Source organism: Stegodyphus dumicola, chromosome X2, assembly GCF_044657685.1.
Source record: "Stegodyphus dumicola isolate Sdum_Otavi_A_Nest chromosome X2, ASM4465768v1".
Classification (NCBI taxonomy): Eukaryota; Metazoa; Arthropoda; class Arachnida; order Araneae; family Eresidae; genus Stegodyphus; species Stegodyphus dumicola.
Window position 1 is genome coordinate 177,897,806 of NC_140781.1, and position 26,856 is coordinate 177,924,661.

Consider the following 26,856-nt stretch of genomic DNA (forward strand, 5'->3'; position numbering starts at 1 on the left):
AAAAAAAGGAGGGAAAGAAAAGATCTGAAAGGTTTTTTTTAGATTTTAACGGCCACCCAAAAGGATTTGCTAAGGTTTCTTACGCTCTCTCTGAACACGCAGTCTACCAGTCTGTTGTTGCATTCACTCTTGTCAGCCGCATATTTTTTACCTCTTTAGCTTTATTATTCAGCATCGATTTCTTCGCAATTACGCCAAATACAGCTAAACACCAAAAACACAAAATTTTTCAAATCTGAATAACAGTATATGTTTAGAACCTCCCGATGCAGTGTTTAGCTTTGGTATGCATTTATATATTTTTTTCAGTTTTCCCCAGTTCACTATATCAATATTTAGGTTTCTCAGTAAGACGGCTAACGATTTTTTGTTTTCTTTTTTTTCTTTTTTTTACATTATTTTTTTCATTTTTATGTGTTAAGTTTATTTATTAAGTATCACGTTTATCTTATATCTTTATATATATATAAAGATAGAAATTTAAACTAATTTTTTTCGCAAAGACCAAGTATCACGTTTATCTTATATCTTTATATATATATAAAGATAGAAATTTAGAACTAATTTTTTTCACAAAGACCAAAAATTTAAATTCATAATTAATAAATTTCAATAAATCCTTTTATGTAGAATACGAATTCTTATATATATGAGGCAGGTATGGGACTCTTAAAAACTTAAAAGAAAACGGATTCTATTATTTAGTGCATCCGTTTTCTTTTAAACATATAAATGTAGTTCAGCAGGACATTCAAGGGCCCCTAAGCCTTCCGGTCCCTATGCGACGGCATTCCTTGCATACCCTTATTTACGCCACCGCGTATTGATAGGGAAGAGGGCTGCCATAACTATGGTCTCGAGCTTGAATTCTGGGGAAGGAACGAATGTAAATGCATAATGGCTTTACAGTACGGGGCACATAGAACATTGACGAGTCGAAAGTTCTCGAGAGAACGTGGTAGGGGTACGAAATCTTCGGATTCGATTCTCTGTAAATTCTTTGTCAGAGCTCAGTAAATTCGTGTTGTGACATATTAAGTGACCAAGACATAAGCCAATGATAAGTGTAATCCTTGTTTCATAGCTATAATAAAATTCGTAGCCGTCATCTGGTTGTTTCAAAATACCAGACTATCACCATATAACATCAAAATTTCTCTCGACGCATAAATGCTGCCAATTTGTTTACTAAAAGCATCGTTAAAATCTTCTTCAACCAGTGCCAATCAGAGATAATTTCATTAAATACGAATATTGAAAATTAATAATAATAATCATTTTAACTGCTGTAATTTTTCATATGTTAATTTACGATACTAAAATTTAGACAAATTTTCCTTTTTGTATCTTCAGATATTCAGAGTAAAATGTAAGTCTCCATAGCAAGAGTATAGTAACTTCAGAGTGAATGGTATTCACATCTCGACGAATAAGTATCCTAATTCTTCAAAAGACTTATCATTAACTGTTATTTTACATTTAATATAAATATTGTTTAAATTTTCATTTCTTGTTTCTTATGATTAGGTAGATAAATACTTACGTTTCTGTACAAATTATAGTATTCCCATTCCCATTAATATTGCAGATCTCATTTTGATTACATCTGATTTCATTTTTACTTAACTATTTAAGAGGTAAGTACAGAAGATTCATTCAATTTACTTTTATCATTTCAGAGTAGCATGCATTATAAACGAGAAACCTTCCCCTCAGACTTAAGGCGTAAGCGAATTGCAACTAGATACCTTCTTCTAGTAATTATCAGCCTGTTTTGCAAACCTGCTTATGCTGATGGTAAGCATAAAGTAAAAGTATATAAAAATTAATCTGTTAAATATGTTGAAAGTGATATGAACAATACTGTTTTATTGATATTCTTATATCACATTGACTAAGAGTTTGTTGAATTACCTTGTGACTTTAATCTTTTTGTTTTATTTTGTACATTGTTTAGAGTTACAACCCCCAAATGCTTGAAAATCTTTTCCCTTTTTAAATTTAGTCATATCGTTTAATCCATAAAGTTGTAATATTTACATTTTATGTTTTCGTACCGCTTAATTGTGCGAGATTAATCTGTCAATGAACATTCAAGTAGATATTAGGACTTAGAGAACGCAATGATAGCTTACACATCGCCATAGGATCAAATCCTGGATTTGCCCCCCCCTCCAATTTAATGCTTAGCTTTTGCAAGCATTTAGCAGAATTCTTCTTAGCTTCTTCATTTCTCAGACTCGACATCACTAAAATCTTTTGCATTACGAATGCAAAACATCATTGAGCATAGTGACTTTCACATTTTCCTTTTTATTTTTTATACTGCGCACTTACGATTTTACTATAATTTTTCTTAACTGACTTCTTTACAAATAAAGGAAAGTGTTAGAGAAATCCCCGATTAATAATAAGATAACTTCAAAAGGAATCTTTGTACTTTACTGCTCGTCTTCATAAGTTTTAGAAGCCAATGAAATGTAATTTTAAGTTACACGCTGTAATACGAAACATATGGATGCATAAATGAGCCAGCAGCTGAAACTTTGCACAGAAGACATATTGTTCATCGAAAAGTAAATTCCTATGACAGCAGGAGCACTCTCGTGGTTACTCCACACACCCTGACTGAAAATTTGTACATCAATCTGGTGATTCAACCTGTTCTGCTGCCATTCATGAACAGCATTCAAAGGGGCGTTTTTCAACAGGATACGCTAGACCTCTTACCTCTCTTGTATTCCAACATGCTCCATAAAGTGTCAATATTTTCCCTTGGCCTGCTAGATCCCCAGATCGTTCTCCAGTGGAGCCCGTATCGGACATCATTGGACGACAATTCCAACATCATCCACAACCAGACTTAACCGTCCCTGTATTGACCGACCAAGTGCAACAGGCATGGAATTCCATCCCACAGACTGACATCCGGCACCTGTATTTATTTTTCCGTCAGTGTATATATGTTCTATGAGAAAGTACAGTAATTGTAATTCTATTGGTTTAAATGTACATGAAACTAAACAAATGGGCATTATATGACAAAATCAGATAGATTCAGATGTACGTATTTTGAACATGGTTGAAATTCATTATCCTGCTTAGAATAAGTTGCGTAATAGGAAAATTGTTAAGGAAATATTTAATAAATGCTAGAGTCGAAAATTAAGCCAAGTCAAAGCAGTATGGGCCACCTTGTCTAAACTGTTTTAATCAATGAAAGCAAGTGTTTATGGTATCAGAAAGTGACTTTTTGAGGAGCGGATGAAACTGAATGAAGTGAGAATCGATGGGGTAAAGTACAAATGGGCACTATTTTGAACTGAGGAGGAATCGGGAAAGACGAAACGATGCTAAGCCTTCAAATCCCTCTTAATACTGAATTTGATACCATCTGAGGGGGGGAGGAAAAGCGGGAGAACGCAAATAGGCAGTATTCAAAGGGTCATATGAAATAAACGAGAGATGAGAGAATAAACGAGTACTGGAAAAGATAAGAATGCCAGAGAGCCGCAATGCAGCCATTCTTCTGTTGCAAAATCGGCACTCCTATCCTCAGGGTTTACTTAGAGAGGGTTCTGGTAACACATGGAAATTTAGTTTCTTGCGTTCAGTTATATATGATCCACTGTAACATTGAGCAAGAGAATTAAGTCAGTTGTTTAACAATGGATCTCATGTTTGTCCTTGTTGCTGCTTCTCTTCATGTAGTATTAATAATTAATAATTGTAAGAAAGAACTCCAGACTACCATCTACACAAGACAATTTTTTTCGAGGAACTGAGAATACGTTATGTTACTTCCAAGGAAATAATTATGGCACTTTAATTTTTTACGACAGACTGGTAACGCGTTATGATGGAAATCACAAAATCTTGAATGAAATCATTCATTTCCTTCAAGAACCGACTACCAGTCTAAAATTACCAATATTTAAGGTTTCCTGTCGCTGTTGTTCACGAGCCTTTTGTAATAACCAATAAATAGTTTATTTTAACTAAGAATTAAGAATAATTAATATTTTTTCCAATTAGTTTCACGCACAAAAGAAATCAGAATGCTAGGACAGCTAAATTACCCTATGGAGCCTTTTTTTAAAAGAAGACATTTAAAGAGGAAACATTTTCCCATGTCATCTGAAAACGCCGTAATTTTAGATAAGGAACTAACAATTCATTTATATTTTAAGCGGTATAACCCGACTACCCGAGACAGGGGTAAAAAATGATTCATCTCCACGATGAACTTTATGACCTCTTAAAGCAAACTGCTCAAAAAAGGTTTTCCTCCCTTCCCCTCAAACACCACAGTTATCTTCACACCATTTGGAAAAGAAATCTAAGCTTCCCCTTTTCATAAAGTTAAGCGGTTGCTACTAAATTCTACTTTTCAAAGCTAAATAAGAGCCTAAGGGCGTAATATAGGAAAAGAGAAAAAGGAGAAACAAAATTATCAAACATAAGAATAAGTAAAGAAAGTAGAAGTGACGCAATAAATGATCAGACTAATAATTGGAATATCAGTGCTAAACCGAGAAACTAGCGAAGAAAAAAAAATAGTAAATAGCATTAGTAACATATTATAGAAGGTGTATTAAACAAAATCGAACTTTTGAAATAGAATGCCAAATGAAAAAGAAAATGTGCTGACGCTATTAAACGCACGTGGCGGCAGATTTAAACAACAAATCGCCATTTGGCGCATTTCCCTCCGACCTTCAGATGCCGAGCTACAGCTGTTGAAGTGAGCACATGCACAAGATGTTCGTCGGATTTGTGCCTAAAGAGGTTATCACTTCTAACAACATTCCCTGCTAAACGGTACTTTTCTGAGAAACGAGATTCTGGTATCACTGGTTTAAACGGGAGGATTCCTAGAAAATGGAGCCCCGCTGGAAGCGAAGTTCCGCCTAGCTACGGAAACAATGTTGCGGCTACGCGAGATTTTTTCAAACCTCACCAAAAATGTCTCGGCTGAACATCTATCCCGTGTAGAGATAAACCAATCAGACGGAAGTTCTGCTTCTGAAGGATCACGGGATCCCAATCTGAGCGATAATCGATTACTGTTTGGCGTTCAAGTATTTGTAGTAAGTGAAAATGGTAACCTAGCTACGTAGGTTTCCTGGAAATGTGCGGGTTCTGAGAATCGTCCCTTTCGACGTCCAGTCCCCCGTAGCCGAAACATAATATGATTAGGACTTAAGTGACAAGAGCTTGCAGAACAATGGTGTGTATGTGTGAAATTTTGCAACAAACTTCGCAAAACTTTTGCAAAGTCATTCCATTTGCTTAGCCAAGCATATGGGGAGGATTGCATGAGCCCCTCGGGAACTAAAAGGAAAGGTACCAGGAAATTCTAGCGCGTCTAAGGGATGCTGTGCGCAGGAAGAGGCCTGAATTAGGATAAAACGAGATTTAGATGTTGATGCATGACAATGCGCTGGCTCACGCGTCGCTCTTTGCCCACAGCCAATCTAGCAAAACATCACACTCCAGTTGTGCCCCATCTACCGTTTTCTCCTGACCTAACCTCAGCAGACTTTTTCCTGTTTCCCAAAACTGGAAACCACGATGAGAAGATGTTGTTTCCAAACTATAGAGGAGATTAGGACAATGCAACAAGAGACCTGAGAGCTATCCAAGAAAGTGCATTTCAGGAGGCTTTCTAGATATGTAAGAAACGATGGGAACCGTGTATTGCCATTAGAGTGGACTACTTTGATGGGGAGAGTATTTTAAATGTTGTGTAATAAGCAATAAAAATGTTATGGAAAAAGTTCGGTTTCTTTTGAACACACCTCGTATACTGCATATATAACATTCTACGATAGTAGGGCAAAATGCTAATGGTATGGCAAAGCACACCAAAGATGTTGCCTTCGTGGAGGAATTTCTAAGGGAAATTGGCTAATATTCGCATGAAGAAAACCTCGAAAACTCTCATGAAGCCAGCCCGTTTATCGGGATTTGAGATGGCTCGAACTGCCAATGTCACTTGGTCAGAGATGGACGGAAGTCTTTAAATTAATGAAATGTAATGCCATATGTTGAGCAATATATTAAAGAAAATAGATCATATGGTATTAGTAAACACAAAAGTATGCTGAATAATAAGATTTGCATATTACAAATCAGTTAAACTGACAAATCAGTTTCAAATTTGACAAATCAGTTAAACCTGTATACTGTTATGAAACATTATAATTATAACATTAATATATCAATGAAAAAGGAAATATAAGTCAAACAGTTTTAATCTAAATAGCATTAGGAGTATATTCTATTAATACTGATATTGTTGAAAATTTTTATAAAAATTAAAATTGAGGTATAATCTAAATCACGTGAATTTTTATTATAACAGTTAGCAATATTATCAGATGATTTAGCGGTCATCTCTCTATACAAATAATTTAATTGAAGCCTGAAAGACCAGAAGACAAGCTGCGTACTAAAGATTAACCAGTGCCTAAACATAAAAATCATCTTCTGCTCACTAGAGTTTTGATGCAAAATTTTCTAAAAATTATCATTGAAAAATAAATTGCACGAATACAATACAACAACATACAAATTCTAACAAAAGCGAAATAAATTCTAATATATGCAATAAATCAAATGTATGGTTTGAGTTTATAAAGAAATGGATGACCAGTAAATTAAATATCTCGAAATGTGTTTCAAATTATCTGGTAGGACGCATAAGACGCATATCGCATAAGACGCATATCGTGCAAGAGACGTGAAAAAATTGCAATGCCCTCTGCGCGTCGGACAGGCTATTCAGTTACAACACGAAGGCATACGGAAAGGAAGAAGAAAATACCAATAAATATACTTTCTCTTTTAAAAAGCGACTGGGGATAAGGTGACTTAGTCGTCAAATCCTGATGGCGACGAATTACCGTCCATCACCTTTTAATTCGAGAGCCATTTTACTATCTTTTAGAATTTTTCAATGCCAGGAAACAAGAAATCTTCAGTGCCCTCGCCGGGATTCAAACACTGGACCTCTCGATTACGTGTCGGATGTGCTTCAGTTACACCACGAAAGAACGCTGAGAAAAGGAAGAAAATAATTTATAAGGGAAGTAATTGTAAAAACAAATAAACATTTAAACGTTCCTAATATCAAATTACAAACTCTGTAAGAAAGTTAAATAAATTTAAAATAGCTTCAATAATTAAAAACTGGAAAGGCAAATATAGCTTAATAAGACATTTATTGCAATTGTTAATTCCGAACTGTTTAACAAACCAAAATTTTAAATTTAATAAACTGATATTTAAAAATTAAATAAGAACTATTTACATGGTAAACCTGGTAAATTTGAATGGATTTTTGTAGAAAACATATTCTGCTTGGAATTTAAGTTCTTAGAAAAGAAGGGAAGCTAAAACAAAGTCGTGAAGTGCAAGGGATTTTTAACAATTTCTTTGTTGGTTTTAATCTCCGCTTATTAAGGTGGGGAAATGGAAAATATGGTTATTGTTCATTGCTCTCGTGCAGTTTGCACATTAATAAGACCCCCTTTATTTATATTTCCTGCAGCTGGTGCGTTACGATTTTAAGCAAAGAACGTTAATAAAAAAATACTCCTTTATAAACACTACTGAATATAAGCAATTACCCAAAATACTTATTTATCACAATATTAACCCTAACCAAAATTGAATGCTAAGATTTGGAGTTTACAGTAGTATATCAAAAGCAACACACTTTTAGTAACACACTTGTGTGTGAGTATCTGTATTTTTCTCCTAATTATTATGTGATTTCTCTCTTTTAGACGACTCAGTAGGCAATGCCAATGATTACATCGATGAAGTCCTGAAAAATCTGAGAGAAGAACCATGGATTAAATCTAAGTTAGACCCTCTTGATATACCAGAAGTTAAAGATAAAAATTTTGAGATTTCAAATGGAAAAGTAAGAGGTCTCGGCAGTTTATACAGACATGGAGACTGTACGCTAGCTTATGATGATGAAATTGTCACAGTTACAGTTCAAGTTGCTGTCAGAGATGTAACAGTTGATGTGAAATACCGAGCAAAGGCTCTCTTTTTTTGGATTAAAGGTAAATTTGTTTTTAAGAGAGTGTTTTAGTTATTAAAAATGTTGCAATGAAACATGCCGTATCACAGCCTTGAGTAACACGTGAGGTCTTTTTTTCCCAAGTCTCAACACCGAAAAGTTTCAATATTCAAGTGAACTCAGAGTATGGTCAGGTTAAACGCATATCCGGATATTCAGTTATTGTACAGACATCAGTTAGCTTAGGTAGCTCTTTTCTGTAACCTCATATAGTCCTAGAGCGGGGAGTGACGAAAGTGATGAGTCCTTATTTCCACTCTCAAGAGTAGTTCCATAAACGTAAGAAGAGTGATGAGGCATTTTATCCACCGGGTCGAAGCTCTTAGCTTCCTTGTTTCTCGAGAATTCGTTAGGCAGCTACATTTTAAGGTATTCGGCGAAAACATTAGTTCCCTCCTGGTTAGCACAGGCCATGTTATTGACTTCTCTGATTCGCTGTCTATACTATCTGTTCGTTTTAGTTTGTTAATGTAGTTCCAGAAAAAATCGTCTTCAAGACTGAGGTTATCCATTTTATGTTGCTAGATTTTTTTATTTATTCTGGCTAATGAGGGTTTTAATTTTTCTGTTGAGTCTGTTATTTTAGACATCGTGTCAAGATCCCAAATCCAATTAAAGTATTTCCTTGCTGGATAAGATTTCTTATGCGAGCGGGAATTTTTCCATGACTATTATTAATCTTGATAATTCCCGTGGAGTGCTTCAGGAAATCTTGAACATTGTTAGTTAAGCTGTTGATTTCACTATCGATGTCACTCGTTGTTCTCAGGCTGTTAATTTTTAATAGAGTGGTGTAGGCTAAATTCCAGAATAGATCCTAATCAGTGACCTTTTTTAATTTTTCGGCTAGGTGGTACCCAACTGAGTGATTACTGGACTGGTGCATGATCGGATGATCTGTCACGTCTATGGCCATTGGAATGTTGACGATACTTAATATCCAGGCTGTTATGGCTACAGTAGACGATATTTGGCCCATAAGTTGTGTTTGAAACGTTGAGAAAAATAGGATTATTTAGAGTGAAGATGTGAATAATACCGCTATTTTTGTTCGTGTTTTGGACCCCAATTCACGTGTTTTCCGTTAAAGTCCCCGCCGACGTAAGTGGGTACATGTGGTACAGAGGTAAGTGGGGGTACTAGCGGAGCTGAGAATGGCGTCGGATAACACATTATCACACATTATTCGACAGTTTATAAAGTCCATAAAAATTATTCATACTTTGGAGGATTCACACACACACTTTCACTATTTCGTGCACTTTCGTATTATCTGTACTGAGTAAGCACGAGTTAAAAGAACGTTTGGCAGTATAACATTTACATATATATATATATATATATATATATATATATACGTTGTTGTAATTTTTTGACTAATAGCAGACCGCTATTTATTTTATTTTGATTTTAATTTTACATTGCTCGGAGTTGCAATTACATTCTTAACACCCTAATGTGTTTTTCAGCGGACGCGTCGGGAAAAAGGAACAGAGCAGTGAAGCTCCAAAAAAGATTTATTCGGGACTATTCATGTTTTATAAAAAAATTTTTTGCGCATCAAACAAGAGCTTCAATGGTCTGTTTCGGCGAAACGTGTAATGGTATTTAGCCTAGTTCGTACAATCAGTCATTTTTCGCTTGAAAAGCCTGGCAGAGGGTACGAGTGGGTTAATTTACCATTTTCCGCTTTGTAATTATTGTATTTTTGTATTTTAGCAATTTGTGTTTTCATTATAATTTTTGCATTTTATGTTTTAGTATATTTTTTTCCATCAATCTATATTTTATGTGTATTAACGTTTCATATATTTTTTCCGTCAATCTATTTTTTATGTGTATTAACTTTTAACATATCACAACGGTCAGATATTTTTTCGTGCATTCGCATGTCTTCCAACATTAATTTTAACGGTTTTTTTCGCGTGTTTACAGTTTTTTTCCAGTTTTTCCAGATAAGTTTTTTTTAAAAAATTCTTCTTGGTTCATATTTTAGTAATACAGCGTTGAACTATTTCGTAGAGCTACAGCTCCTGGTAACTCTTTAGCAAGATCGCTGCAATGTTTCTACCTACTATTTTATATATATATATATATAATTATATGTAACAATTCCTCCTCCACGATGCCTTAGTCTATCACATCTGTATGTACAGTAATTTTCAAGCCACAGGTTGTGCTTATGTTGTTATGGTTATGAGTTTTAGAAACATGGATTTCAGAGATGGATTTCTTAACATGGGTTTCAGAGATGATTGCGATATCTATGTGCCTTATGGACCATAAAATTATAGCACTTTACTAATTTTGTATACAGGTTATATGCATTCCTTAGCATGATCGTGGATGATAGATTTGCATGTGGAGTTTTATTCATGATGTTGGTTTAGGCTGGCTGATGCATTAGATTTTTCATAATTTTGTTCTAGGTTTTGGGCTAGACTCCGAATGTCCAAATCTTTGAGCATAGAAAGGAGGAAAATCAAAGCTCTTGAAAGTTCCTTTACCTCAAAGATTTTGATCACATAGCACGTCCTGCCGGTGGTACGGATCCATGTTTTGCTGGTGATGACATTGTTAGCGTAAGTCCGGGCAGTTGGGTGGGTGCGCCCTAAATACTTAGGGAAGAATTTACTCCCACGGTAATTGGCAGTTTTAGGGCCTTGAAAATTGCCAAAAGTAGGGGCGTTTCGTGTTCCTGCCCATATTTCCCGCAACGTGGTGGGTATCAACAGGCAAACTAGGCGTGAAAAGATTGACAGCGAAAACACTAAATGGTTTATCTCCGGCCTAATCCTACAGAGGCCGGAGATTTATTTATAATTTACAGTACCTAACGGATTTGAGGATCCGTTCCAAATCCTCAAATCCGTTAGGTACTGTAAATTATAAATTGTCCTTGCTTGCTCAGTCTTCTGCAGAGTAATCAGGAAAAGACTGAGTTTGGTGATATCCGGCCCTCTTCTTCTGGTCAGTCAATATATTTTTATCACGGGGTATCCTAGTTCAACTAGTTTGTCAGCAATGTCGTCAATCTTTGTAGATAATGGAAGGTTTCTTTTCATTACAATTTTAATATGTCTGTCTTCGGGAAGCATGTGCGAGGGATAAGGTGTCTCCTTACTGTCAAGGAAAGCTGTGATTTTGCGATGGATGGCTGGCACGATAGCTTTCACCACAAATTTCCGATCCGCTTTGATCTTGGTTTGTAAATTTAAAATCCTCTAATATATCAGTAAATTGCTTCCAAGTGATCGATGCATTTTTAATCATTGTAGAAGGAAGCTTAGATCTTCGTTTTGGATACTGAAAATCGTTCGAATTCAAGCCCTGAGAAACTTTGTGGATGGCGCTGGTTGAAGCAATCGGATTGAACGACATTTGACCCGCCGTGGTTTCAACGGCTGTGAGGTTTGGGACACGTGGCGTCATGGCAGGAACATCCGATGGGGTTTTTCCTCCAATTTAGCAGGAGAGCTGACTGAACCATTTTCGGAACTTGGCCTTCTTTCATCATTGGTTTTTCTCGATCATCGAAGTCTTCATCCAGGGAAGCAAATGCATTTGCTGAAAGTCCAAGAGCTGTAGACTTAATAGAAAGTGGGCTGAAAGGTCTCTTTTTCCGCACAGTGTTCCATTCCATATCAAGCTGATGAATGGATTCAGATTTGTCGGGAACATCTTGTCGAGCGGTAGCTTGATTTTTTAGGTCTTTTTCAGCTGGAAGAACTCTCTCACGGTTAAGATTTGAAGGGCCCAGATCCACATTTTTAAATTTTCGGAAAATTAAAAGAAAAATTTCAAAAATTCATTTTTTACCTTATGTTCTAAACGTTTGTCCGCATTAAAAGTGCTAGTAGAAATGGTTTTTTGCGGCTACTCAATGGATTTTTACTCCAATGCAAAGAATGGCTTTTTTTTTATCAAAAAAGACCCATGAGCACAAAATCTACCAAAGTGGAGCGGGGCCCTTCTTGCCTTTCAATTCTTCATCTTTCAGGTTATCTTTCTCGTCTAAGATTCCTCCTTGCGACAGAGCTCCTCAATCCTGGCAATGTGAAATTCTGCGCATTGCAGCATCATATCGAAAGCAGGCACGATAAATTTTAGTAAATTTCACAAAAACCACTTAATTGAGGATAAAGTATCAGAGCTGATAAATATACGTCATACAAATACGAGTTCATTACTGAAATTCAAATAACAAGAATCTAGTTATCACTAGCTTACACAACACCAAAATTGTCGTAATTAAGCCTAAATCAAACGTTAATATGCATTTCAGCAAGAGGGACATTCAGCATTTTGGACTGCGACTGGACCAGAGCTTACCGCATTGCAAGATTAATAAGACGGCCTAATGCGGATTACTTTTCAAATAGCGTAGATTCCAGGAAGGGGACGTAGCCAAATTAAAATGAGGAATTAAAAGGACTATTGCTAAATTAAAGTTAACAGCTTTCTTTCATATTTTATATCTAGTGTATATATATATATATATACACTAGATATAAAATATGAAAGAATATATAAATATAATATGAAAGATATAAAATATATATATATATATATATATATATAATATCCTATGCATGAAATCCTCCTACATATCTCTACCTATGTATGAAACTATGTGAGAATTAATCGTTCCTTTAATTCGTTTTAAATTAACTTATACCTAAGGCTAATTTTAATATTTCAGGGCATGCTACAGTAGCTGTAGATGACTTAGCAGTGAAAATGATCATAACTGGCAAAGACGGACGAGGAAAGTTGGAATCATTCAGAGTAGTTCATCTTGGTAACTATAAGATTAAGAAAATTACAGGAATGAGCGTTGTCCTGAATTGGTTGCTGAAACTTATAGCCAACGGTGTAGCGAAGAAATCCAGATCTAAGATCATAAATGCGATGGAAGATGGAGTTGCAAAAGCAGTAGCAGATCTGTTGAATAAGTACCAGCTGCCCAAGTTGTCCTGAAGCTCGTAGACAGCATTTCTTAATAGCGTTTAAGAAGAGCTTAATTTCTTAGCTTTTAAGATTTAACTTAAGAAAACAGAATGAAATTCGTGCTGTTTATCGCTCGACTAAATATAAAGTTTTAAAAAAGAAAACAACGTTTACTGTTTTTAATGCCCTTAGATCATTTAGAAATTCCATCATTTCATGCAGAAATCTTAAGAACATTATTAAACACATAAGCAATTTTTATCATTGAATTGTATATAAAAAAAAATTAATTAAAAAGCTGGTTTACAAATGATACTCAAAATAAGCATTGTACTCTTGTAGGTTGATTTTATAAAGAATTTGTAAAATAATATTTAAAATATTTTGTTAAAATAAATTTCAAGCTTTTAAACCTTTATTGAGTTTTACAGCTATTTTTTATTATTTACACTATTCGTTTAAAAAGTTCATTGAATTAATTTCCTAGAGTTCATTGCGTTAAAGGTAATTTAAATGTTAGGCAACAGCCCAAGTAATAACAAACTGTACGCAACCAATCATTTATCAAGAAATCAATTCAAACTGGCTCCACGACAAACAGAATACAGTTTTAAATAAAGTACAGTAACAGCTAAATTTGATGGGATTAACACAGTAAAAATATAAATAACATTATATATTCAGTTTTAAAGCCTACTTGGAAAAGGAGTTTGTTTCTTTGCTTTACATTACGTGAATAAAAATCGTTGAGCAAATAAAAAACAATTTTCAAGTTTAATTTTATTAAAAAAAAGATGTTTTGTATATTTTGTACAACAATAAAAACATTTATTTTTAACTGTATAATTTTTACTTGAAATAAAATTGTTAGACGAAAAAAAAAATGGACATTCTATCACGTTTCGCGCATTAAATAGATATTTGGCTTACAAGGAAAAGACAGAAAGACAACTCAATTATCTCTATCCATGAGCCCTGTGTTGTATTTGAAAATGATTGCAGTAATCTCTAAGTTTGAATACGGATTAATTGAAAGCAATGCCAAAATTTGACATTGCCGAATAGTTCATAAAAAAGGAAGGTGTGGATGTCAGATGATTTTAAGTTACTAGTAAGAAATGCGTCAAAAAGGCTACGAAACGTCTCAGGCTGCTCGTGGGCCGCGCGAAAAACGCCACGAGTGCAAAGGGTTAAAAATCTCAGATCACAAGGGAAAGAAAAATGTTGCGGCCTGATTCCTAATTCAAGTCCTTATGGTGTTTTAAGTTAGGAAAAGTGCATAGTCTTAAAAACTTTAAAAAACAAACCTTGTAAAATAGAGTAATTCATTTAATCTGTTCAAAAAACGGAATTGAAGATTTTTTTTTAAAAAAAAGAGGATCATATGTGCCATGCAAATCATTCATTCCCTTCCTATATTTGTACTCACGTTTTTCACCCTTGCATATTCTATCACTTTCTGTGCACAGAAAATTTAGTTGAAGTTGGTGCTCTTTGCTTTTGTTTTTCAAACTTTAATCATTCGATCTAAGATCAGCTTTTCTGATTCATAATAGTTTAGCGTATATACATAATAGCTTTTTGGCGCTATAAATATAAGAAAGATGGATATTAAAAGATTTTTGGAGGTAAGGTTTTGTATCTCATTGTAACCAGCGTCAGAGTAATGCGCAAGACATCTTAGGCATTATTTAATGTCATTCAGAACAAATGTCAATTATTGTCAATCAGGCCCTTTATTAGCATAGAAACCTTGGCACAAGATTTTTCTAAGGCCGAAACAGATCACGTTCCACGCATTTTTTATCAGACAAAAGCTGAGTCATGCCGAATTACAAGAAGATTTGTATCCTCCTAAGACGTAGGGAGTGGATCTTGTGGGCTTAGGCAGGTGTTAGGCATGGTTTTTCGATTTATTATTTAATAATCTAAAAATTCCAATGTTAGGCTGTTGTAATTTATAAATAATAAGAACTCATCTTAAATGAGAGATTAGTTGTAGAACTTTTGGCATAAATTTAGACGATTTATATAACTGCAGTTACCTCAATGGGGTTAATATGCTTAAGCAAAAATTATTGAATGCAAAGATGTTTATTGGCTTTAACGCATGCGCATGACCCTCTTTGAAGTTAGTAGTAAATGACAAAGTCAAACGTAACAAAAATTTTAAATTGCTTTCCCTCCACGTGTGTATAGGCGCGAGGGGGAAGCTTAGAATAATTGTATAATTTATTTTATTTTTTGGAAAAGATAGAAGGATGTTTTGAATAGTTTTTTTTTTTTTTTTTTTTTTTTTCATCTTATCACAAATAATTTTAGATAAAAATTAGGAAACGCCATTTAAGCAACAAGATTGATTACATATCAAGAAAGATGCAATTAAAAATAACCTGAATTTTCCTGTTTTCGTCTACGAGAAAAACATAATGTTTCTACTTTGGAGTCGTAAATAGAATGTTTCGGCAATGCTTCATCACAAACTAAATTTTGCCAACTGGATCCGGTGCCTCTCCCCACACACTCTTTAAGTGGTAAGAATAGGAGGAATTAAGGCATTTCTCCTTACGTGTTCTCGGGATGTAAGTGGTAACCCATACAGCTGGAAACTGGAAGATCCATGGGAGGTCTTAGCTGTCTTTTGCGTTCCTGCTCGGAAGAAAAAAAATTAATGTCTCCATAAACAGGATTTGAAGCTATATAAACAAGATTTGAAGATCCTTAATATAAGCTCTAAAACTAAGCATATACGACTATTCAAAAGGAAACATTCGGAACAAAGGAAACTTCAAAAGGAACAAAGGAAACTTATATTGAAGAAAATCTATACTTTTGCTTTGCTGTATTTCTGATTCATTTCCAAACTGCACTACATTATTTATGAAATTTGATTTTTAAAGTATTTTATTGTCTTTTACATTTTCTCTTGACCTTATTACTGAATATTTACAAAAGTTTTTAGATGTATTTACTTCATATCAGGTAAATTAATTAAAATCTAAGCTTTTCTATTAAAATACCATTTGAATATAAAATTTCGTTCATGCACTAGAAATAATGGAGAACTACCATGATAAGCAACATTTTTCCGAAGTTTATATGCTCTTGAATTCATTGAAATGTTCTGTTTTTGTGACTGCATTATTTTCAGTTGCAAAAAATATTGTCATATACTTTGCCGTTAAGTATTACTTTTTAGTCGATCTCACTGCAGCAGTTGAATTACGTGATTATATTTTAAGAAAGCACGAAATTCTTGAAAATCGAGAGAAAATTTTCAATGCAGTTTATTCAAAGTCAGCCATAATTCCGAAGTAAATAAATGCAGAAGTTAAAATTTCTCTTCCACAATTGGCAAGCAAAAGAGCAAACATATAGTTTTAATATGTTTTAAATGAATCCTCTTTCTGAACATCAATATTTAACTAGTATTTCTTGTAGGATGTGATCTTGCTGTTTAAAAAATGTGTTATTAAAAGTAAAGAGATATTGAAATTCTTTTAATATTTTAATAACAAAATTTGGAGGCCTATCATAAGGAGATGTTTCTCTTAATATTTACAAACTTTTGAAAATCTTAATAACATTACCAGTTACCACGCGTACTACGGAAAAATAGTTTTTTTAGGTTAAAAAGATTTTAAAAAATTGTTTACATAATTTATGAAACGCGTTTAAATGGATTACCTTTGTTACGTATATAAAAGTGTACCCGTAAAGAAAAAAAATTCTAAAAAAAAGGGGGGCAGGGGGGAACGCAGAACGAACATTTTAATGTATAATTTTTTGTAAAGTAAAAAAAATAATAATAATAATGTTAGTGATTTTGTACAACTGATTTTTATTTTATTTAACTTACCATTAATGACGTAATAATACAAATCAAATTGAGTGAATACATGTACTGTACTTAAATAACCTGTTATAATTGAAGATATATGATTTTTAGATGAAATTCAACTTTTGAATGGCAAAATTATAAATAAGAAAAATTTCGCAACCGTAATTTTGGCATTTAGACGGTCACAAAAATTAAATTCAATCATTAAAAGGTCATTCCCCAAAATTAATTTCTAGGCATGTCTCTGCTTGTGAAACAGGATAAACTGAAAAGTGTTAATTGTCAATAGCCTAAAATGCATTGCAAAAAGAGCATTTAATTCATCGATTTAGCCCAAAATTCTCCAATATCATAAATTACTTTCTTTCAAGGAAGAAAGGGCTTTCGGAAATGCGAACTTTTTCATGGCTGATGATGACACGAATGACATTGCACGTAAAAGTACATTTGAAAAATTTCTCTTTTTATAATTTTGAAGCTAAATGTTATATCACAGAACAAAATCAAGTTAATGATACGAAAATAAAAGGCAATCCTAAAGAAATTCCTAAAGGCGAGATTAACACCTGTGATTTCTTTGATGATATCTAGACGATTTTAAAAGCATATTGATTAGTTCAGTCCTAGATGTCCGTTCCTAGATGGCGGCACGAGCAATTTTCCTTTTTTCAAAAATTTACTCGTTTTTATTGCATTGCTTCTTTCTCCAGCAGCAGATTCTTCCTCTGGAGAAAAATATTTTATTGCATGTGGTACCATCTAGTGTACATAATTTAAACTATTTCTTACAAAATTACTTTAGTTTGTTTTTTCTCCCCTCAAAAAAAAAAAAAAAAAAAATTGTTAACTTTTGAAATAAAAATAAATATTTGCGGTTATTTTCCATCTTAACGCCGAAATCTTACAATTTTGCATTTTGTAAGTCAATGATGGCATCATAACTTTCGGGATACTTTGGACTTTCGGGCATCCTTCAAAAATCTCATTGGAATTAAATCAGTACATTATTTTATTATTATTATTATTATTATTATGCGTTATTTCAACAGATTTTATCACCTTTAACATTCTAGATGTCTCTTCTTAATTTTTTCCCTATGAGTCTTTATGTGATACCTGATTGTCAGCTTTAAATGGCATTAAAATGTATAGTAAGAACGTATTGAAGGTTAAATTAATGTTACTTTTGTTCGGGTTTCAAGTGCCCATAGCCTTCAGTTTCAAACGCATCCAATGAATTTCAACACGCAAAAAAGAGAAAAAAATCTGTGTTATTAATCAAATCAAAGATAATGTATTTCGATATTCCCTTTCCAATTCAGTTTATTGTTGCATATAATTTTTAGTTCACAATATAATATAAAAGTCATATCCTTTATCATATACCACATATTTTAATTAAATTTTTTCCTTTCGCATTTTTAATTTGTGCATAACTATACTTTTCCTTCTGTTTAACTATATTTTTGTTCTTTTTCTTCTGTGTTATACGAAAAGTAATTTTAAAGAAACTCTCTTAATAATGAATATATTTTACTGTAAATATTTTTACTTGTATCTGAGTTTGTCCTATTCGTAATTCATTTCTATAATTATTTGATATTTCAATATTTAATATATAGTACCACACAAGACTATATTTTATGTAATAAATGAATATGTAAACAAGTGATTCCCTTCTTTTCGAAGAGGATGATGCCAATACAGACAAAGCAGACATTTTACGAATTTTAAAGCTAAAAGTTTTCCGATCACTATTGCACGGTCAGCAGGAGTGACGAATATGTTTCACATTCAACCGCTGGAAAACACTAGCACCATACAAATAGTACAGCCTCTTCCCAGAGAAAAAAAGAAAAGAGAACAGAAACTCCCCAAGAACTTCTGAGCTTCCGTAATGCTATATGTATTAGATATTCAAGGTATTTCCGATTGCAGTAAATTACGTCAGCTATAAGTGCTGTTTAACTTTCACGATTCCTTCTGGCGATTTTGCATATGCACTACATCAGTTCTGCTAGTTGTAACAGCAGTGCTTCTCTATAGGCATATACAAATAAAATGCAGTGATGCAGTGTTTGCTTCAAACATATAATTATCTTACTAAAATTTAAAATTCAGATAAAAACGTAAGTATCATTCAACATATTTCAGTTTACAATAGATTCTTTATTCAAGATTCAACAATAATTATTTCCCTTTCGCATTCAGCATGACTAATAAAAATAAAACAATGCGCTGGGTAAATAATAGCGCCGTAAAAGCAAATGCACTGCTTATAAATTGCTGTAAACCATTCTTCATTTTCTAAAATTTATTTAGCTTGTTTTGTTAAACACTGCATTGTAGACAGAGAAGAGGTCTGAGTTATGACTGTTCCAATGCTTCTTGTACTGTCATGTTTAAATTTTAATGAAATTTAACATTTTTACTGATTTACGCACAAAAAATTAAATCTACCACTGTAGACATTTTAGAAAAAAGATTCATCTCTATTTACAAAATTTTAACAACTACTGGTCTTTTTTTTCTTTTTTCCAGAAATAATAAGAGAAAATTTCTTTCTTTAATTGTAAAAACGTTTGCAGTATTATTGAACAAATTTACAGTCGAATCTCCTTTTGACATTGTCCACTTTAGCGAATACGAACTGAATCCCTGAACCCTTGAAGTAGGAGAGTAATGAACTCCCACTCAGCCAGCAATCCCATATTATGGGCAAAAACCTATATCACATGAATATCGTAGAATTCAGACTGCATATTATAAGGTATTTTCTCCCTCCTTCCTGCATGCCTTCGTGGTGTAACGATAGCACACTCAGCGCGTATTCGAGAGCTCTAGGTTCGAGTTCCGGTGAAGGCATCGCATATTTTTTATGTCTCCTGCTTCAACAGTATGACAACTTCATGAGTCTACAGTGACGCCCGAACTAAAAAGGTGGTGGATGATCATTCTTCACCACCAGCATTGGCAATTCGGTCTTTAAAAGGTCCCCAGTCGCTCTTTAAAAGGGAGAGTATTTTCTCCCTTCTTCCTGCATGCCTTCGGGGTGTAACGGTAGCAAACTCGGCGCGTATTCGAGAGGTCCAGGTTCGAGTCCCGACAAGGGCATCGCACATTTTTCAAGTCTCTTACTTCAAAAATCTTAACGGCTCTACAATATTAATATCTGAACGTGTTTAATGATTGCCATAGAATATTTCTTATAAACATAAAAGCGTTGCACAACTATGTTTTATTCTCTTACCTACTGTTCTATTGCGGTATTATGAAATTTATTTTTGTCATTAAAGTTTCTTAAAATTTTCACAAGCTTATATATATATATATATATATATATACCGAAAAGCATAATATAATCTGAGGAAAGGCATTCATACATCTGAAATCATGTACTGGAAACAATTTTTTTTTTTTTTTTTTTTTTTTAATTCTTGATAAGAATAATTGCTTGCATAACATGCCTAAGATTTTCCTTAACCAATTTATTTAGCGCATTATTTCCATCAGCCGAAAAGCTTGCAACCAAGATTTTGATACTTTTTTGTCTCTATTATTTTATCGCTATGTTAATCTTGTAATAAACATTTCTTTACATAATTTTATTAACCTAGCAGGTTTAATTAATGGTTTAATCGTAATATTTTTATAAGAGTTCAAATTCATTCAATAATTTAATTTCTGTGTAAAACATTATCGTTAATCAATACATGACATATTGGTTTTAAAAGTACCAAAATTAATATTTTTTTATTCTTTGTCTTCTAAATAACAATATTTACTAGATTTATGTAAACTTTCTAAATATATGTTACTAGAATGCAAACTACAGTCAAATTTCTGATCTAAAAGCATAATGCAATTCGAATTAGAAAGCAATAATTCAATAATAATCATGTAGAAATAAAAATCATGTAGAAAGTATTTTACTAGAACTATAAATGTTTATTTTGCATTTAAGAAATCTTTCTTTACTGTCTACTTAACAGCAACTGGAGAAATCAAGTAGATACCTACGATGCCATCCATGGTTTGGGGATAGAAAAAAATTTAAGTAAAAAATAATAAATTCAAAAAATAAATTTGATAAAATATAAAAAAGTAATAGCATAATTTTAAAATGTTTGGAGTTTAAAAACTTTTTCAAAAATAAACATATAGTTTTAATTTATTTCCTATATTACATTATTATTATTATTATTATTATTATTATTATTATTATTATTATGTTATTTGTTTGTATATTTTGAGAAGCGGGAAAAGGTCTAGCTGCGCCCTTGACTCGAATTACCAATTTAAGGCTAAGTAATGTTCATATATTATAACATTCTATCGAAATGACTTCATGATTATAACATTCTATCGAAATGACTCATTTATTAATTTGTATATTATGCATTGTTTTTCTAAGACAAAAACTTCGGAAATTTATAAATGCAGTCGATCCTTTCTAAGAGGGTTCCCACGTTCTAGATTATTTTAATCTTCCGTAGAAATGCTCACCTTAGGGAGGTTATGATCAATATTGATGTTTCTTTATGTTCTTAAAAGGCTGGTCACTTTGAAAGGTGGTCGTATTCAGGAGATAAGCCATAAGAAGACCCACTATATTTATCCGAAGTAAACGTAGCGCATTTGGATATGCGGTGAAATTCTGCAGCAGTTTTTGATTTAAAGGAAATGGTGAAATCGGTTATCAAGAAAACAAAAAGTAAAGTTTATTTTACGAAGCTGTATAAAATGTCAGTTAACGTCAACCGCAAATAGTCATTTTTCATTCAGAGGAGTCTGGAGGAAAATGAATCATCCACAAATCATAATGGCTCAGTTTTTATGTAGAAGAATAATTCTCTTTCATTATAGTAAATAAGTAATGGGAAAAAATGAATACAGTGGTTGTATTTATATAACTAAGTGTTATTGCGGTTTCATAAGTTCTGAGGAAAGTAATGTCTTAATCATTATTAGGGAAAATAATGCGTCTGACACAGATATATTCTGTGCACAGAGATAGTGGATATTCAGGCTTCGGATAACTTAAGAGGACAGTATTGCATTTCTCATACTTTTTATGCTTTCTTTGGTCCAATGTATTTTAGTTTTGCGTTTTTTTCCTTTGCGTCCTTAAGTATTTTATGTCGAATGGCCTGGGTTTGAGCAGTATCCTTCAGGTACTTCCTATAAAAATTTACCATGCCTAAAAACGTTCTGAGTCCATAAAGAGTAGATGGTAGTTCATAATCAAGAATAGTTTTGATTTTGTCAGGCAGGAGTTGTAAACCAGATGGCACACTAATATACCCAAAAATTCATTGTTTTAACATCAAACACACTTGATACATTTATGCACAAGTTATATTTATTAAGACTGTAAAAGACTAAGTACAGATATGTTTTATGCTCGTCTTCAAATAATGAAGCAATTAAAACATCACCCAGGTAAAGGAAACAGAAATCTAGCCCTCGGAACACCTCGAACAGAAATCTTTAGAAGGTAGTGTAAAAACCTTATTTTATGCTAACCAATTATTTTTAGTTTCAGAAGCTATCCTTTCCCTTCTGATTTCAGTTTCCTGCCAGAATTAAGTTTTCATGAATGACGTGTATGCAAATCTAAATGAGTGGAAAATAGTATTTAAGCGGCGGTTTTAAGACCTGTAGCAGGAGAGTTAGTTCGAAATTTATGCCGCGTGTTTGAAGTAGCTTTGTACGTAGAAGTTAATTTCTTTACTTCTATTTTAAATTGAAGCTACCCTCATATTGCTCAGATTGCAAATTATGATGAATGATTACTTAACCATACAAGAGACCTCGCACGATTCATCACAATGCAGCATATTAAAATTTATGATTTATTTTAGAACTCAATTTCATTTGGAAAGTTTCAACGCTTCGCTTCATTAAAGTCTACTATTTTAGAAAGCTTCGGAACACGCAAGCATAGCTGAGCGGTAAAAAGATTGCGAGTTCGAAGCGCGAAACTGAACTTTTACATATTCCTCCTCTTTAGACCTTTATTTGCCATATAATTGCTTTTTGTACTTGAAAACTTCGTATATTTCCTCTATATTACTATTCATCACCTGCTTACCAAGACGGCGCCAGGAGCACCACTGCACTTCCTACGTTTCTACCCGTGGTTTCCATCGCCAGCTCGACGGCTTGTTTTCGTGCAATTTTCATCTTGTGTTTTGATACGAATTTTGTTTTCGCATAATTTTTTTACAGGGCGCTTTGACATCCCCTAAGGAGCAAACCCAATGATAGGTCAAAGCTCACTGAAGTTGTATATTTAAACACCACAAAGGATTCACGATTCACAAGAAATATTTCGGTATTACGGTAAAAATAATACAGTTATTGGAGAATAGTAGCAAACAGAAGAGGAAAATGCAAACACAGAAGAACAAAAGGGTCGCACAGTTAATGTAGAAAGCGTAGGCGGAATTTAAAATGGGGCGGAGTTTGTAGGAGGATAGATAAGGAGGTGGGACGGATTTTACAGGAAGAGTGTGGAAAGCTGCAAGCTCGGCTGAAGTAAATATTAAAACAGATTAATGCAGATAAAAGCACATGACAAGTAATACAATCAAAATGCAGCCTTCATAGGTAAAGGTGAGAGGGGAAACGCGTAGAGATGAAATTCAGGTGGATAGGAATAAAATGGAACACAGTCTACAATGTTGAGCTGGAATGCATAAAGCTGGAAGTTAATAGCAAGATTTGGCAGCAGGAAAGGGAGCGGAGCGATGGCTGTACGTGATAAAAAATACTTTTTTTTTAATTAAATGATTTATTAAATAAATAATTGGGTAAAGTAATTGTAGAGAAAGGTAAGCATAAAAGTTAGAAAGTTAAATATGGGTGATAGGTCAGAAGGGAGATAGGGCTATGAATTAAGTTGTACAAAGTAAATAAACGAAAACGAAATTTTCTTCGTGCCACATCCTCACATTAAAAGTAGATAAGAGACGGGATTTAATATTTCAGGATATCCCCACTCACTACCGATAGACAATTATGTTCTTATATTAACACGGTATTAGGGAGTATAGGAATTTTTGATTAATTTAAATAACATACTTTATTAGTACTACTTAAGCAAACTAGGGTACACTGTACTTACATATTATTCTACCAAATTTTTTTAGGGAAATATTGAATAATCCTTAACTCTCATTTGGATATTAAACAAATAACGAAAACGAAGTACAGCATGTGAGAAAGCTAAGGTTAAAAAATATTACAATAAGATTTAATTTTTAAAGACAAAAAATTTTTAACCGAATTGAAAAATGTAAGGAGAAGGATGGCGCAAATGGCACAACCTAATGCAACTGTCAATGCCAAAGATCCAAATTTTCCCTCTCAAGAAATTGCTCACTGCACGTAATAGGGCTTAGAAGGGTAACAGCTGATTGACGACAAATGATAAGGAAAAAAGCGTGTGTTAAGAATAGCTGTGAGAGAGGGAATACATAATTATCAGCAATTGCTAACTCTTATTTTATGCTAGAAGCTAATGAAAATAATATGCTAAGATATCAGGAAAAAATCATCCGATTTGAAAAATTAATTTCTCATAATGACAATCAGAAAATTATAATTAATATGTCATTATAAAGGAAAATGTTTAATTTTCAGTTTGTAACATTGTCTTTTCGCAATAAATGGCAGTTGATTGCAAATATGTTCGTCTTGCATGGCTTAATCCATGAAAAAGCAGTAGTTTAGACTTTGCAACTTGTCACTAGTCAGTGCTTGCCTTCTTTGCAATTTTTAAGGCTTAAAATGGTATTTTTTTCTCACCACAGTCCAAACGGTAGACTGAAGTATCCCAAGTTCACAACTAGTAAAAATGTCCATGTCTTCGAATTTCGAAACGTCTGTCCCACTCTTTCAACATTCTTTGCTGAAGCACTTAGCTGCCCTGACTTTCACACAGGCATCCAGTTTCCTGGAACTGGTTGTTCCTGGAACACCTTCTAATACTCTGTTCCAGTTTCCTGGAACACCTTCTAATACTCTGAGATATCGATGCTTTATTTTCATGATACTTTCTCCTAAATTCTCACTGAACAGTGATTACTGACTGACTGCTTGCAAAGGAAAGCACACAAAGAGCCTTCTCCTGCTTAAACGCCATTTCTACTTCTCTTCAAATTTCAAAAACAGCTTATGATAATAGTGCTGCCACCTATCGCGAAAAGACCATGTTACAAACTGAAAATTTAATATATTTCCTTTAATGGCATATTAATTATAATTTTTTGTTTTAAGGAAAATACTAAATTTTGAAATAGGATGATTCTTTCCTAATAACCCTGTGTAAATGCGTTAAGGAAGCACTAATGAGTCAGAGATTTAGTTTAGTTTAGAGAAGGGATGGATATTTACCTGGCTGTTATGTCCTGAGTTTCGGTTTCGTAGATGCCATACACGATGAAGAGGGATGAAGTGCAGATTACGTTTTCAGAGACTGTAATCCCCTCAGCTGAGCGGGCGAGAGCTTGCAGTGGGGGAAAAAAGCAAAAAACTTATTTAGGCGATGAGAAATTCTGAATACGCATTTAAAAATTTCAGAAGCTCTGCGAAAATACCGCGGCCATCGTTTGAAATTACATCGCCTCCCTACCAGAGAAAAAAGCTTCCTACAATTTTCTCGTTAAAAACATCCACATAAATATCGTCAATGATACAGTTACATATCAAATTTAGAAAATACTAAAACAGAAAATAAATTCCGAAAATTAACAAAATTGTTTAAAAAAAAAAATTATTACACACTGTTAAAGCTATCAGTTGTGAACAAATAATTATTTTACTACTTCTTCAATATTTTCATCATTTTTTTTTTAAATTCTTGTGCTATCATCAGGCCACTGACATACAAGATTCAAATTTGACATATTCAACTGGTACATCCATTTAGTTACAATTAAGTTAATATTTATGCGCCAATACCTTAAGGAGAAAATTTAATTTGCAACCCTTGAACTTCACAGTGTAGCTGGTGGAGCCATCTGTGAAAAGGAAGGATAATAAAAATCAAAAGGGCTAAAATATATCAAAATTCACAAATTTTCCAGGCTTTACATTTAGATAATCTCAGACGATGCAATTCTGTTCAGAGCAAAACTGAGTGAATTGGTGATGCTATTTAATGCAATCGAAAAAGGAACTTTTTAATTATTCGTTTTATTTATTTCAAATAGAGAAACACGAAATTGTGGGAATTTATTAATGTAATACAATTACACATTAAAATCTAACAATATAATAAAATTTATTTTTAAAAAAAATATTGAATCTGATACATCATCAAAACACATATCCAAAGCAATCATTCTTTTAATACTTTTTAATACCCGTCTTTGAAGTCAGTAGTATGTTCCAGTCATCTTAAATCGCATAGCGGCCGAATGAACGATCTGAAACCAGCTGATGGATCAGAAGACTTTGTTTTAACAAAATTTAAAAACACGTTTAACAAAACAAAACAATAACAAAAATTGTAACTAAATTTTAAAATTTCACTTCCTGAATATTTATTCAAACATAAGTAAACAGTAATAATAATACAAAGAAAACAATTCACATTTACATATATTTTCTCTCTGAAGTCTAAAAGTTGGAACCCGCGAGAAATTTCTGCTGGTTATATTTCGTACTTCAAATTTATTGATAGCTAAATATTTAATTTTCAGAATGGCATTAATTTCAGGTAATTCCAATATGTTGAATTAAACACTAAATAACATACAGTAAGACCCCGCTTAACGCGGGGGATACGTTCCATCGAAGAAGAGCGTAATGCGAAACAGCGCTAAGCGAGGCTATCTTAACATGTAAATAATGGGGTTAGGGGAAGACGGATAAAAAATGGTTAGGCATTAAATTTAATAATGTTTTTTTTAATAAAAATAAAATCAAACATTTATTTCTTACAAAAATAAAAACAATA

The 26,856-nt window shown here is 33.2% G+C and overlaps 1 protein-coding gene across 2 annotated transcripts in view; it reads left to right on the forward strand.

Annotated features, from left to right (window-relative positions):
- The window catches only part of LOC118187072 (uncharacterized), a 28,045-nt gene extending 14,579 nt beyond the window's left edge, over positions 1-13,466 (forward strand). For both annotated transcript variants that reach the window (XM_035357253.2, XM_035357262.2), the window contains exons 2-4: positions 1,680-1,797; positions 7,794-8,081; positions 12,801-13,466. In XM_035357253.2, coding sequence (XP_035213144.1) covers positions 1,686-1,797; positions 7,794-8,081; positions 12,801-13,078 — 678 coding nt within the window. In that variant the 5' untranslated portion in view covers positions 1,680-1,685 and the 3' untranslated portion in view covers positions 13,079-13,466. The remainder of the gene's footprint in view (positions 1-1,679; positions 1,798-7,793; positions 8,082-12,800) is intronic.
- Positions 13,467-26,856: the final 13,390 nt, after the last annotated feature.